Source organism: Drosophila kikkawai, chromosome X, assembly GCF_030179895.1.
Source record: "Drosophila kikkawai strain 14028-0561.14 chromosome X, DkikHiC1v2, whole genome shotgun sequence".
NCBI lineage: Eukaryota > Metazoa > Arthropoda > Insecta > Diptera > Drosophilidae > Drosophila > Drosophila kikkawai.
The window spans coordinates 19,748,950-19,765,092 of record NC_091733.1 but is presented as its reverse complement, the minus strand read 5'-3'; the positions used below and the strand labels follow the sequence as shown (position 1 = coordinate 19,765,092).

The 16,143-nt window shown below is 38.1% G+C and overlaps 1 protein-coding gene across 5 annotated transcripts in view; it reads right to left on the bottom strand.

Moving 5' to 3' along the window:
* Positions 1-16,143, bottom strand: part of Mnt — a 36,278-nt gene that overhangs the window by 4,482 nt on the left and 15,653 nt on the right. The window contains exons 1-7 of one of the 5 annotated variants that reach the window (XM_017178548.3): positions 13,298-13,507; positions 7,761-8,804; positions 1,492-2,401; positions 1,243-1,402; positions 1,015-1,165; positions 795-898; positions 15-621 (exon numbers count right to left, since the gene is read on the bottom strand). In XM_017178548.3, coding sequence (XP_017034037.1) covers positions 15-621; positions 795-898; positions 1,015-1,165; positions 1,243-1,402; positions 1,492-2,401; positions 7,761-8,247 — 2,419 coding nt within the window. In that variant the 5' untranslated portion in view covers positions 8,248-8,804; positions 13,298-13,507. The other 4 variants (XM_041774837.2, XM_017178547.3, XM_017178549.3 and 1 more) reach the window with 4 other exon arrangements.

Below are 16,143 nucleotides of genomic sequence, written 5' to 3'. Positions count from 1 at the left end.
GAATAAAAACTCACCATTCGCTGATCCACCAGTGGGCACAGCAGCGGCCACTATGGAAGCGGCGCCATTCAAGCCGCTGGCTGATGGTCCAACCACACTGGCGCCATGGAACTTGAGACCAACGCTTCGGGCACCCACTAAATGTGCATTGGCTGTGGCCGCCGGCGTATTCTGTTGCGTGGGTGACGACGAACTGGATGATGAGCTGGACGACGAGCTGGACGACGACGATGACGAGGATGAGGAGGATGAGGATGAGCCCATAAATGAGGCCGATGACGAGACTCCGCTGGACGAGGAGCTAGGTGACGGCGATGGCGTCGAGGGTGTGGGCGAGCCACGAATAATTGTGGTTGCTCCCGCGCCCGGTGCAACTGCTGCAGAGGATGCATTGCTGCTGGGACTGCCCGCCGGGCTGCTGTTGCTGTGGTGAAGTGGCTGCTGCTGCTGTTGCTGTTGGATTGCCACCGCAGTGGGTGAGATTGCCAGTATGCTGCTGTTCCCATTCTTAATTGTCATGATACCCATGGCCGGAGTAAGTGTGGTGGTGGCTCCTCCTGCGTTGTGTTTACTGGCAGCAGCTGCTGGTGGGGCATTGGTTTTGCTTATCACAGTTGTTAGCTGTCAGAAAAAAAAGGAAAATAATTATAAGTACTTAATTAATTATTATTTATATTAATTTTAGGGAATGAAAACATCGTATAATAAATATTTCTTTAATTAATATAGAGTTTTCTCTGCTATATATCTGATAATGCAGTTGACATTCCCTATTTTTGGACACATCTTCTCACCCCAGTGACGCCACAGGCGGTGGTGGCATCAAACAGAATTGTGGTTCCATTGCGGCCACTGGCTGCTGCTGCTGCTGTTGCTGATGCGGATGATGTGCTTGTGGCTGTGGTAAAGAGAGAGAGAGAGAGAGGGAAGAAAGTCCTAGATTAGAACCAGAAATTGCACAATTCAAGGGCAACACACACTTGTGGAATTTATGCAAAACTCGATTCACAATACCTTTTTCGGCCTGTGGAATGCTCTGCTGTTTCTGCTGATCGCTGGCCGTCGTATCCCTTCTCAAATTGTTCAATTGCTTCTGCAGCTCAATCTTTTGCTTCGCCAGCTGCTCCACCTCCGCTTCCTGTTCGCTTTTCCGCAGCGACAGTTGCTGAAAGTTGGCAAATGAAATAATAATAGTAATAGTTAGTATTTCCTCATGGAAGTATAGACAAAGTTAGTACTAACTATGACATATTGGTAGGCCGAATCGAGTATTGTCAAGTTGGAGGTCTTCTTTCTGTCCTCTTCCCTTATGGGCAGCTCCTTTTTGAGTTGGTCGTAGCACTCTTTTAGCTGAGCGCGCCGCTCCTTCTCAAGCTTGTTGTGCACCTCTCGAGTGCCCGCTCTGAAACAAGTGACAAATACCAAAGCAAGTTGAATAAATATGCAATTATTTTTTTAGGGAATATACAATGATTTTCCCAATAGACTCACCCGTTGCTGTTGGAACTGGTGGTGCGTCTGCGTCCTGTGCTAGCTGTATGTACCTGTATTAGCTGAGATCCTTGCGTCGGCGCCGAGGATGAGACATTCAAGGCCATCGCTCCCGCACCTGAGGCCGCTCCTGAGCCGCCACCTACGCGTATCGCTGAGGCAGCGGCTAATTCGTTGGCCACCAAAATGTTGCTAAGCTGTTGACGGTAGGTGTTCAAGGATGCCGTCGCCCCACCATTGGCACCAGCTCCGGCTCCATTTCCTCCTGACGCACCCCTAACGATATGGGACTGGATATGCTGATGGCTGGCATGGTGATACTGCTGCTCCTGGCTGGGGGCTGTGAATTTATGGGAGGAGAGTGAGTACGAGCGGATCCGCTGATTCGTGTCCGTCACTTTGCGCGTGGACATGGGCGGCGGTGTGAGGGGTATGCCCGATTTGCCGCCAAGCGCATCTAAGCAGATTCTTTTATGGTTTTGCAGCAGGACATCCTCCACATCCGTTAGCAACAGATCATTGCTTCGAATCCCTTCGATGGGACCCAATTTGTGCTTGGCAGGCTTGCAGGATGCAGGTGTTGCTGCTGCTCCCGCCGCTGCTGTTGCTGCTGCTGCTGCTGTTGCACTTGCAGTTGCAGTTGCAGTCGCAGTTGCTGCTGTTGCCAGCAGCAGGAAGGCAGAGTCAGCTGCGGTTTGGGGTTTGAGGGTATAGGTGTTGGGTGAATTATTTGAGGACGCGGAAGAAGAGGGCGAAGTAGAGTTTCCCATCAATTTTGTTGTTGCTGCTACTGATGTTGTTGTTGTTGTTGTTGTTGTTCTGCCATTGGCAAGCAACTGCTGTTGTTGCTGTTGCTTTTGTGGGGTGTTGTTGTGGTTGCTGTTGTTGATTTTTGAGGAATTAGTTTCCTCTAAAATTAAGCCGTAAAGTAAAGAAGAGAAATGGAGAAAAAAAAACATAAAAATAAGAAGAAAAATCATAATCATAGAGAGCAACAAAAAAAAAAATCATTGAAACTATTTTGTATTATTATTATTTCTTTTTTTTATTCAGTAGGAAGAGTGAAATGTTGATGATGAGTTAGGAAAACACATATTTATATGACGAACCAAGTATAAATCACTGCTTAAAATAATATTTTATAAACAAATTATAAAATAAATAAATAATAAGTCTAACTATGTTTCAGAAATCCATCTCTGCGATTTATGTCAATAAAATTTTGTTTGAAAATAGTTAAAAATAAAAATAAAACGTATTAAAAAATCTGTTATTTAGACATTTTTTCCTCTTTTTTTTATAGTTAAATATAGTTATAAATATAAGGACTTTATTAAAGGCAAAAATTTTGGTTTTAATATCTTTTCAATTTATAAAATAATAACAAATACCAGAAAACACTCACATACATATACAACTAAACATATATCAACTAAAATAAAACCTAAACTTAATATCAAAACAGAACACAATGAAGAACATAGAAAGAATGAACGAAAAACAGGCGTTTAATGAATGCAAATGAATTCGGGTTAAATACAACAGACAACAACAGTAACAACAGTCAACAATCAGTGCGCGATGAAGGTCCTTTAGTGGGTCAATTATATATGATTAATGGGTGTACGATCGCATAAGTGTGTTAGTTGTGAATTAATTATGTATTCGCGGAAAACCCAATGCAAATTTCCAAACCAAATAAAGGCTATATAGTTTGTTGTTTTGCCTCCATTTTGCGGTGGGTTTTTCTCAGGTGAAATGGGGGTAGTTTTTCACCGCAGGGGGTTGCTGGGTGAATGGCGGTTTTGTGCTGAGTATTGGGTGTTGGGTATTAGTAAGCTGAGACACGTGGCGTAGCATTTTGAGAGACCAGAAAAGCCACATAAATTGATTGAAATTGTTGCAAAAATATAAATTATTTGAATAATAATAACCCTTTTGACAATCTTGCGGAAAAAATGCATATTTAAAAGTTTTAAAAGACCAATTATATTGTCCTGGTGTTATTGGATTGGCAATTCATAAGTCTAAAAGAGCTTGGTTTAAGAAATCTTGTTATAGACAGTAAAATATATACTTGAACATATTTTTATTGCAGCCAGTGTAATTTTGTAGCGTTCATGACAGGGATTTTTATTAAACACCAACGTAATCGGGGTTGGTATATTAGTTGTTTGGCAATACTACGATTACAAAATAAACCCTTGTTATATAATATCTAAATCCGATCTGATTTTACTGTGTGGAAGTGGGTCATATGGCTAAAGAGAATATCGAATGGCACAGCAGCAAACTGACTTATCAATACAAAAAACTTTGTGCCTCAAGAATTTCTTTATGCAAGCACATATTGAATAAATAGAACAAGAGCATTGTATTGCATTCGAAATAGGTGTGATTTCAACTTTACTTTAGGGAAATTCAAATTTGAAACTTTTGCAAGTAAAATAAATACTGGTGACAGCAAGACAAACATCAAAAAGTAAAACTTTTTTAAAATCTTTGTTTTAAATATAGTCACATTAAGAAGTGTTCCACTTGATAAACATTGACAGAATCTAACATATACCAAAACATAATTCGAAATATACTAATAAGAATTCGGGAAAACGCAATTTCTCTTAATTTTGTAGAATATATATTGATTAAAGGCTTTTTTCGTGCATAATGTATTTATCCCGAAGATAAAGCGCCTTCCTATATCCTTTATATAGCATAGTTTTTAGGGAGAATCATCTACCTTTCATTCCCTTCATTCTCTTTACTCGTTTCCTGGCACATGTGTTTCTCCTCTCTATCTCTCTCTCACTCTCACCTCACTCTTTCCCTGTTAACGCCCACATTGCTTTTGCCATCGCATCGCATTGCCACGTGACGAAAGCGCACGTGGCTGCAACAGCAATACAAGACACACGCCCCACCACCCACGTTATCGCACTTGCACACACGTATGTATATGTACATATGCGACACGATATACAGTTAAAAAAAAAATTTTAAATACATTTTTTGTAATATAGAAATAGGCTTGGTATTAGCCCAATAATGAATTACCAAACAGTTCATTCTACAGATAAAGCTTGCTTTGGAAATTCGTTTGATTAAAATTGACTTGAAAATATCCTTCTAAAGTAGCTGGCTCTCAGTATATAATTGAATGAAAATATAACCAAGCGATAAAACTTGGTTACCAAAGCAATGAAAAGAACAGGCGCTTCATCCGCTTTCCTTTTTCTGTGTGAAAAGGGTAAAGAGTGATGTAATTTCCTTCGTTTGCTGCTGCTGCTGCAGGACCACAAAATGTTCAAGTTGCTGCAGTAAACTTTGCAATGCACTTAAATGTTTAAGCAAGTCAGCAGCAATGACTTGATGGTGATGTTGATGTTAATATTGATGCTGCTGCCGTGTCGTTGCGGTAAAGTTATCGCCGGGTTGCGACATTGCATCGAAAAATGGCGGCAATTTGAAGTTTTCCCGTCCGCGACTCGGCGGGAAATGAGTGCCAGTAAGTGAAGAAGGAGAACAAGAAGAAGAAATCCGTCCCAGGGAAATGGGAAAAATCAAAAGAGGAAATTTGTATTTGCGTGATAATGCAAATCTGATGGAAAACAGCTACAGAAAATCGTTTGCATATTACAGTAAAGCTCAGTGGAATGCAAGGAGGGGATGGTGGCAACAAGAAAAGAGCTTTAATATCTACACATTTGCTTCAGTCTTAACTTATTATTTTATATTCTTGAAATATCAATGGTTTATTTATATCCTCTCATTATTCATTTTTCCTTAATTATTTTAAGAATAATAATTAAAAACACTCGTCAAGGTCTAACATTAAATTGAAGATAAACGTTATCCACCCAACATTGTTCATTTATATTTTGGGGGGAAAAACTTACTGCACTATTTCCCCAGCCCCCCAGAAAATTACAGCTATTTATCAGGAAAAACAATATAAATTTCCCGGGACTTTCGGCAATATATATATAAATAGAATCCTAGCTTTTTTTTATTTTATTTACTAAGCTAAAAAATGATCAAGAGAAATACGGAAACCAGGAAAATAAAAAAAACTAGACAAAGGGCAGACAGCGATAGGGAAAACAAAAAAATATATACAGCTGTCCAAATATTACACATGCAACATACCATAAAAAAATTAAAATTTAAAAGTGCGAAGAAGACAAACATAAAACATAAAAGAAAGGCCAAGTAATATGAAATGGGCACGAAAAACAACAACAACAAAAACAAGAAGAAAAAAAACAGGCCAACAAAAATGCGTACAAAGTTCATTGACTTTGCTTTACACCAGCGTTGAGTTAAGAGAGCCGCAAGAGAGTAGGAAAGAGAGCAACAAGGGAACGTAATAAAGACTACAAGAAAAGCCCAGTTTCCTTGCAAAAAACATTTGTTAAGAGAGGAGAGACAGAGCTCTCTCTCTCTATATCTCTCTCTCTCACGTGGGCTGGTTCTCACCCTCTTTAGCCAAGTTATGACTAATTTGTGCAAAACAGTGAGGGAGGCAAGAGAGAAAACACGAGAGAGAGGTAGCTCAACATGACGTGACCCCAAACAACAACAGCAACAAGTACAAGCGTACGTGCGAAAAAATACGAATGATGCGATGACAAAAGTGAAAAAGAAGCAAAAAATAAAAAGGCAAATTTTAAAGCCACGATGGAGAAAAAAAGGTCGTAGTATGTTGACAAAAAAAGGTAAAAATCAACCAACCGAATTGAGCACAGCAAAATGCAAACGAAAACAAAATACAAAAGACAGTGGAGCTTCTATAACTCGAACTTAAGCTCACTTTCTACCTTATGTTAAGCAAGGTTTTGAATGTCTATGATAAACCCTATTGTTTTCTATCCAATAAAAACATAATATAAATTAAAATTTAACTTAAATTAAAAAATTATTCGTGAAACAACATCTCGAATTTTTTCAAGTCTTTACGTTGCATTTTCTTTATCCAATAGTCAAGGCAACAAAGCCAACAACAGAAACAACAACAAAAGCCGCATGACAATTTAGCACATGCCAATTGGGCAGCGACGTCGACGGCACAGCTGACGTCGACGACAAAGCAAACAGCGCGCTAAAAATATAACAGTACCTGCTGCTTGCCACGCTTGCAACCTGTGCCAAAGAAAGAGATAGCGAGATAGAGAGTGGGGACGAGAGAGATTGGTGTTTGTTGTTGCTCTTTGGGACTTTATATTATTTTATTTAATTTTTCTTGCTATATTTTTTTTTGTACAGTGCGCGCCCACGCAAAGTGCAGTCGACGTCGACGGCGGCGTCGCAAACAAGGTCAAAACAAGTTTAAATGCAGCAAAGCAAATGGAAAAGCAAAGGCAAAAGAGAGCAGCAACAGTTTCGTTTATGGCCAGGCGACAAAAGTGTCGTTTGCTAAATAAAAAAAACAATTGTAGAAACTAGAAAAACCAATAACATTGTTTATATACTCGAGATACCAAGGAATGCAGGAAATCACAAACAGAATTAGACTCAGTACAATACGGAGAAACCTAAATCCTACGAATATTTTAAATCGTTTTTATTAACACCTACTCAACGCATGTCTCAATTTTTTTTATCGTAAACAAAAAATTTCAGAGCAGTGCGACGTTATCAGTAATATTTGTTTATCAATCAAAGTGAAGGAACTTTGAACATACGGCTAAATTGCTTAAATTGTAGTTCACAGACTAACTTTATAAGAGCAATAATAAAAAGAAATAAGCCAATTCTAAAGGTGAAAGGTAGTACCCGGGAAAATGGCTTGGAAAGTTAGATCGCCTGTACAAGAACCCAATACCCAATCAGCAAGTAATGTTTTGCATTGAGAAAACAAAACAGCAGCGGAGAGTTCAGTAGCAACACCTTGAGTTGGGTCTTGGAATTCGGTATGATATGGAGTTAATGAGTGATGAAAATGCAAAATGGTTTTGTTAAGGGTTTTATAATGAGGGGGAATATTGATAGAATTGATTTTCCAGTTTTTTTTTCCATTATTGCTATTTTTAATACAAACTATAAATATATTTTCAAAGCAATAAACAAATTTATGGATGTTTAACAGATAGTGGATTTTTTTATAGCTTAAATCTTTGGATTGTACTAGCTTTACTTTGATACCTTTGGGTACCTCTGGATAACTAAATATTATAAACTTTTATTTAAATACATAATTTTACGGGGTGCTGGAATATCAATCCTTTGGAGGTTGGGGGACGGGGTTGAAGGTTAGAGGGTAGTTAACTTACCCGAGATGGGGGCGCGACCTTCGCTGTGTCCGTTGGCGGCAGCGCTGCCACTGCCACTGCCGACGTAATCGTAATCGTGGGTTAATTGACTGCGCGGGCTGTTGTTGGTGCTACTGTGCCCGTGCCCGTTACCGTTACTCAGGCCGTTGCCGTTGCCGTTGACGTTAACGTTTACGTTGGAGTTCACGTTATGGATTCCGATACCGTTACCATTTCCGTTCGTAAATGGCGGCGATGCAATAATTCCGTTACTGCTATTGTTCCTATTGTGCTGATTACTATTGTTGTTGTTGGTATTGGTGTTGTTATTGTTGTTGAGGGAGTTGCTTTTATAATGTTGTTGCAGCTGGTGATGATGGTGTTGGTGGGAGGTGGGAATGGCCACGCCCAGTCCAATGGGACCGCCTCCCGCCTGCGGGAGCTTCTCATTCTGCGCTAAAAATTCAGCCGCCTCGAGGAGCGCATTAATGCCTATACTCCGTGACATAGCATACACAGACAAAAAAAACAATGTGCGCTCACTCTTTCTCTCACACGGACGCACACACGGATACACACGCGGAACACGGTAAAGGACACGTGAAATGTAATATAAAAACAAATAAATACACCAACGAACAAACACGAATACACGTATTGTTGAGAGAGAGCAAGAGAGCAGCGGTGAGGCAACTTTGGGACGCGGCACTTTATTGTTGAAATATTTGTTGTTGTTGAAACTGGTCCTCAATTAATTGTTGAATTTTGTTTTTATAAAAAATTGGATTTTCGGAAACTAATGTTGAAACTTTTGCTTTTGAAAATTGTTGCTGCGTTTCCAGTGTATATTGGCTTTTGTTAATTTCTTAATTTGTTTTTGGTGAATATTAAGATGGTTTTGTTTTCGAAACGGATGTTGGGTTGTATTAGTTGTTTGATTTACGACGTTGCTATTTTTACTTTAAACTTATCTTCGGTGGTTTCTGCTTTTATTATTATTGTTGCTATTGTTTGTGGTATTTTATATTAGAATGTTTATTTTGTTGTGATTACTTGTGGTTTAAGCTGAAAGGATAAAAAATTAGATACTGTTAGTTACATTTCATTTTATAGAACAAATAACTCAGCCCCCAAAAAACAATCGGTATAAATATTAAATAATTACTACATATGCTATTAATATAATTAAGTTAAATTGTTTTGAAGTCAACTTTCATGTCAAAGAAATAGGTATAATAAATAAGATGTTATCCTATTCTAAGAGATGGCTTAAAGGAAAGAAAAAAATTATTGGCGGAATAAATAGTGTAGTTTGACATCTATAATCGGTATAATAAGTTGGAAACTATTTTATTATGTTGTTGGCAGAGAAGAGGAAGCAATGGCTTAGCAGTTTGCGTCGACGTCGGCGACAGCAGCTGTTGCGTTTGCGCTAATTGTGCACAGCTGCGTGGCAACAAAAAATAAAGAAAAAAAAAACAAAAACAAAAGACTAAGGCAAAGAAAAAACAAACAGAAAGAGAGGAAAAGACATACAGAGGCAGGAGCTCCCCAACCAACAAGTTGCAGGCAAAAGAGAGTGGGAGAAAGAGCTGAACCAGCAGAGAAATATATAATAAACATAAACTCAAGCGAAAAAAGGAAATAATGAAAGATTGGCGCGTGCGCGCAGCCTGCTCTCTGCCTTTCTTCGCCACACACCCCTCCCCACACGGACCACTTGATCGCCATCTCCTGTTTTCCTCTTTTCTTCTTTGCTTATCCATCAGCTGCTCGCTGTTCATGTGTGTGCGTGTGGGGCATTCAACTGAGCGGCAAGCAGTATTAAGAGAAAAGTAATGTTACATTGTGCCTTTGTTGTTGTCATAATTCATATGAAAAGGTCAAGGGTCGCGCTCTCAGAGAACAGAAAGTTGCAGCCGGCGTTATTTATCCAACAGCTGCTCTCCTCTCCCACTTCCTCTTTTTTGCTCAACAAAGTTGGCAGCGAAAACATAAAGAGAGTGAGGAGGGAGAGAAGAGCTTTGATACGTAAAAAGTCCTTCGAATGACGCTGCCTTGACATTAAAGACGCTTTTGATGGCCACTCTGCCCTTCCCCCACTTCATACTCACACCCCCATTACCTATCCTACACATACAAATCTCTTTAAAAACACACTCACACGAGGATTATTATTTTCGCACGATGTTGTGGTATTTTTGCATTTATTGTTTCACCACTGTATTTTGCGTTAAAAAACGAATATAACAAAAATACCTTTGTTTTTTATTATAACAATAAAAAAAAAAAATTAAAAAGTTTAGTTTTTCCATACAATTTGGGCTAGCTAGCTACGATACTCAAATGTTTGCCAAATCAATAAAACAACAAAATTGCAGAAACTATTCTCATGAAATTATTTATTTTTTTAAGGGTATTAAAAGCTTTGGTGTCTCTTGTTCCTCGTTGTTTTTTTTTTTTTTTTTTTACGGGGTGACATGTTCATCGTCAACTAAGATGAGAGCTAAACACGATAAAAGAGAATTTGTGCGAGAAACAGGATGAGAACTGGGAGCTTGGAGAGATGGGTAATGGCAAAGAAAACCTCCGGCGCGTGGCAAATTCTATTAAGTATTCAAATCGAAATCGCTTTAAATGGCACGGTAAAGAGAGAAAAAAAAAAAAAAAAAAAAAAAAAAATCGCAGTAATTGACTGTGAGACACCCACGCAATCTCACACCAGCTTTTGGAACCGAGAAAACATAACACCGAACTGAAAATTTATATTGTCGTACCTGAAACGCAAAGCAGAAATCGACCCGAAAATGAATAACAACAAAAGGGCGAAGGAGCTGACGAGCGTATCAGCGAGAGAGAGGTGAGTTGGGGAGTGGAAATCCACCCCAAGGGTCGGACGCCGACGGACGGCCAAGGGTCGTCATCATATTTCCCTAAATACCCTATGCGGCCCATTGTCAATCTTTCTTTGGTAACTTTCTTGGGCAGCGTGGGAATTTAATCGTATACATATGTACGAATATTTTAATATATTTAATGAAAATTACTCTTTCTTTATTTCTAATATTATATATTTTTATTTTAATCCAATTATTTTGAAACGGATGAAAATAATTATAAAATAGTTATTAATACGCTTAGAGTCAACTTTTTATTAAAACTACATCTATATCGTATCGAGTATCTGAACACTTTATATTCAGAGGTACTCCTTAGGGGAAGTTCCGCTGTTCGTAGATTAATCGAAAGGGAAGAAAGTCAACCTTTCTGGGACAAAAACCGGAACATAACTCTTGAAGGAGGGGTTGCTGCCGGATAGTAAGGGATTCCTCATAAACAATAATAATTATATAAAACTCAATTCTCAACCCAACTGAAAAATTCAAAATGCAAAAGTTGCAAAGGTAAAAGGTAAACGGAACAGAGAAACGAAAAATGAAATGGAGAACAAGGAAAAAATGAATGGTCACAAATTAATGGAACACTTTGCGGTTGATTTAATCCATAAGAGAGATGGAAGAAGAAGCTGCAAAAGAAAAGAGATTGGTAATCTGAGAAACACTTCGTGCAACTCGATCCCCTTTCCGTTATTTTATTTGTATATCGAATTTTGCAATGCAGTGAATCTGATTATCACAGTCCAGAATTTAGCCACAAATATTTTTGTTTTTTTTACTCACTTCGTTCTATTACCAACTTACACAATTCCTAAATGTCAATTTATTGAATTTTTTTTATCTTTGAAATGATTTAAAGTTGTTCCACAAATCTTTCCTTACTTGTTTATCACATAACTCAAATAAAAAATGTGTTAACAAAATTGAAATAGTATTTTGAAAAAAAAAAAAAAAATAAATAAAATAAATAAATAAAAAGAAAGTGAATTCGACAAAAACAAAATAATAAAAAAAAAACCGTTCTGATTCTCTGAAGCTCTTGTTTTTACTCTCTGCCGCTCTCTCTCGGTGTCTGTGTATTTCTCTCTGCGAGTTTTATCACACACTTTCTTTGCATTTCTTTTCTTTTCTGGCAGTTTTCGTCATGTGTTATTGTTGCTAATTTTGAAATAAAGAGTGATGAAGCGTGCAAAATAAAGAACTTTTTGTTTTTTGGCGTTTAAAAATAGCTAAAAATATGAAACAGGAAAATCTACTGTGGGGAACATACGTGTGATTGAGTTTTCCTTTATTTGTTTGGAAATTTTATTATTTTGTAGAAATATTCCAATGGAAAAAAAAAAATAAAAATTTGAAAATCGAAACATCAACAATTGATGATAAAATAAATTGATGACTGAGAAAACTACCAATTCATTAATATGTTGCTATGCTTGGTATACTTAATCATATTTAAAATTATTTGAAAATATATTTAAATACACCCAGAAAAAGCTTAAACATACACACACATACACATAAGATTGAAATACAAATAAAGAGCTGTCGCGGGAGCACTAATACAAATGCAACATTTTTGTTTTTTTTTTTTTTGGGCTTTTGCTGTTGTTTTCGTTTTTCCACCTACTTTGTTTAAAACTTTTACCACACACTTTTCGACGCAAAACTTAAACAAAAAACAAACTTGGTTTTCTTTGGAGTTCCTCTTGACTTTATAAATTTAATTATGTATATATATTTATATTTTTTTAACTGACGCAACTTTTAGAGTGTGACGTCTACGTCTGCGGCGACGGCGACTGCGACTGCGACGCGCACGCTACGGCTAAACAACGTGAAATGAAATGAGAAAACAATTGGGCAAGCGGAGCGGACAAAGTGCCTAGGCGGCAGAGAGCGCGCACCCCCACAAAAGAGAGTAAACTAAGAGACGCTGCGAAGAGAGCCTGGTCACGTCGCTTCTTATATTTTTTGGTTTGGCTTTTTCAAGTTTAGGTTGTGTGTGTGTGCGAGAGCGAATGAAATGTAATGCGAGACGGCACAAAAAAGCACGCGCTCCTCTGTACATTTTGTTGTTATTTTTGTGTGCATGGCAGATGGTGTGGAGAAAAAATAAAATAACCACAAACGAAAAAAGAAAGAATAAGCAAGACAAACCAAACCCCACCCTCTCTCTCTCTTTCTTACTCACCACAAAAAGGGGCACATGCTAAAAACAAAGCTAAAAGCAAGACACCAGAATGAAAAAACTGAAGAACGGCTTTTTAGGAAAAAGAGAACCACTAACAAAACTAAAGAATAAAAAAGTTCTTCAACCAATACCTAAAAAAACGAAGCTGACACGCACATCTTAAATGCAATTCACTCGCATATAAATAATGATCAAAAACAGGATTAAAAATCAAACAAAAATAGAAACAAAGGCAAACATGCAAAGCAAACACTTTAAAAGCTATAAATAAAAATAAAAACGAACAAATTAGTTTGCGAAAACACAAACAATTCAATATACGTATGCATGTATGTACATTATATGTACATCATATGTACATATAGGTGCAAATGCAAAAGAAAAAGGAAATTAAAAAAAAAGTATATACACACTGGCAGAAAACTTCGCACTTTGCACTTTTTGCACTTTGAAATTAGCTCACTATTTACCGTTAGAAATTTAAAGCACTATGCTGCTGCTTTTTCCTATTCTGCTTTTCGTAGGTTGCACTTAAACGAGAAAAAAATACGGGCAAGCGATTTGATTTGGTTGTTTTGTGCCTAGCTTTTCGGTTTCCTCTGCGCCTTATTTTGTTGTCCGTTCGGTCTGTTTCTTATGTTTCTTAAATGTTTCTTGTGATAATTCCTACCCGCACAAATGCAATGACAGAAGCAAACTAAATGCGAACGCCGCTCAATGGCTTTAACTTTGCCTTTGCCGCTGCCTCATCGCAGTCGACGGCGCTGCCGCAGCATTCGCAAAGCAACAACACCACAGTGCAGCGGCCGACTAAAGAGAGCGCAGCAAGAGGACATGGACAAAACAGAGAGACCGCGGGAGCGAAGAGAGCGGCCAGAAGAGAGCACACGTGACGCGCGCGTTGCGTATGCATGTACTGCAGCGGTCAAAAATATAAATACCTCTTCAACATATATTTATATATCTATATATTATTAATTTCATGTTTTTTTTTTGTTTTTGTTTTTAATTTAAATAACTTTATTAATATTTTATTTAACTTTTTATTTTTACTGTTATTATTGCAACTTTTATTGTGTGCAAGCTTGTTTGTTTGACTGCATGTATATATATATATATATGTATGTATGTATGTAAATGTGTTGTGTCCCCATGTCTGTTGGTTTGTTGCTGTTGCTTTTCTCGCTTTCTTGCGCTTGTGCATAGCGAAACAGGAAGAAAATAAAAATAATAAAAACAGCGCCTTGTAATTGTTGATATATCTGCGGATAGCAGTAGAACTTAAGACCCATCCTCCGAAAAAAAAACCTGCGCACCGTTGCAGTTTTAAATAAAAATAAAAACATATCTAAGCTGCCGAATTAAACTATTATAAATTAAAATGTTATAATTGAGTTTTGTACAGGAACCATCTCAAGGAGCTCCGCCTTCGTCGCTGCCTCAGCTGACGTCAATGCTGGCTGCAGAGCCTCCTTCCTCTTTCTCTTTGTCTCCTCCCCCTCACCGCATTTCCTTTTTATGCTGGGCTCCATTCTTATTCCCGTTCTCACTCTGATTCTCATTCGCATTTTGCTGCTGTTGCTGCGTCATTGTTTCTTTCACGGCAACTTTTCCGCTGCTTCCTATACCGCCCCTCGATCTACCAATCTCTCTCTTTTCCTCTCCATCACTATTTACCACTCCCTTTATTCCGCCCATCACCACCCCCTTGCCACTGCCACTGTTATGCACTGTTTCGTGCACATGTACAGTGGAAATTGCCTATAAATTACATACATACATAAGCATCTTAATCGGTGGCCTAAGTGATTACACAAAAAACGAGTTATAAACAAATAAGATGTAATGGATTTATTTTAAATTAAGTAAGCCAAGTAAATGTTCTGTTATTGGGCAGTACCCACTGTAGTCTCTTTGGCTTCGCTGGATGTTGCTGCTGCTTCTGCTGGTGGTGTTGTTGTGTTGTCTGGCTGGGCTTTTGTTATTGTTATGATGCGTCGACTGCGGCAGCGACGTCAGCAGTAATTTCGAAACGTGCTGGCATTTGTGTGGAACGGAACTTGTTTTGATATGCATGGCCTACTCGCTCTGCCGGCGTCGCTGCCGGCGCAGCTGTCCAGAAAAAAAAGAAGCTGAGCCCTGGGCAAAAAGCTGCAGCGAGGCACGGCAGCAACATTGCAGTAACATCGCAGCAGAGGCAACAGCAACAGCAATTGTTTGTTTTCATAATTTCTCGTGCATTTTGTTCTTAGTCTTTCTGGAAGACGAAGTTGTGAACCAAGGTGGAAGCTTGGTGGGGGTGGGGGGAGTAGGTGAAGCAGCCGGGATGAAGGTGTGAAGAGAGGGTGGCGGGGCCAGAAACAGTGTTGCTGACGCAGCAGCAGCAACTGCCAACAAGAACAGCAATTGTCGAGGGTTCATTGTACTTTTTTGGGTCTCTGAGTTTGTCCCCACTCAGCTCTCAATATACCCTTTCCCCATGTCCATCATCCACCCCGCTTTATCTTTCAGCTCTTTGTTCGCATTTCTAGGCCAAAATTTACAATTTGAAATATGGGTTTTGGCAGCCCTCGTAACTAAAACAAACAAAAACAAGTTTTCTTTTATCTAATAAACTGTTAATATACCCGGTAACCTTAGGGGTATTTTAACTATAAGATCATTACATAACTAAAGTTTGATGTATATCAAGCATAGATCGATTTTTAAAAAATTAATAATAATTAATGATTTTTAAACTTTTTTTTTTTAGATTTCGCTAAGAATTTGATTGGAACACAGAGAAACAATAACGAACGCACCATAATAAAAACAAGAGCTTCGGAGAATCACAAAACTTGATATTGAAGAATTCTACAATTAAAGTCTCTACACATAAAAGTTTCCAGAAAAAAAGAATCAATAAATGAAGGAATATGTATGTAGTTATGTACATATATGTACCACCCATACATACTCATATTTGTATATATAAGTATCTATGTACACATATGTACAAACATTCATATGTAAGTATTTTTAACTTAATGTTTGTTTTTACTTCAGGTCAACAAAAAATAAAAATAACAACAATTGCCCTAGGACAAGGAAGAGTCCTAAAACAAGTTTACTACCAGTTTTCATGCTCTTCTTCACCATCAACGTTTCGTCTGCTTGTACCCCTAGTTCTCCTCGATCTTCTTTAGGCTCATACTTTTGCATCCTTCTTCACCATTTGGTTTATCCTTGTGATGTTTACTTGCGTTTCTTGTCTTGGCACTAATAAAATACAAGGTGCTAATTTAATAAAAAAGGGAAAGAGGTGCAGGAGGGGTAA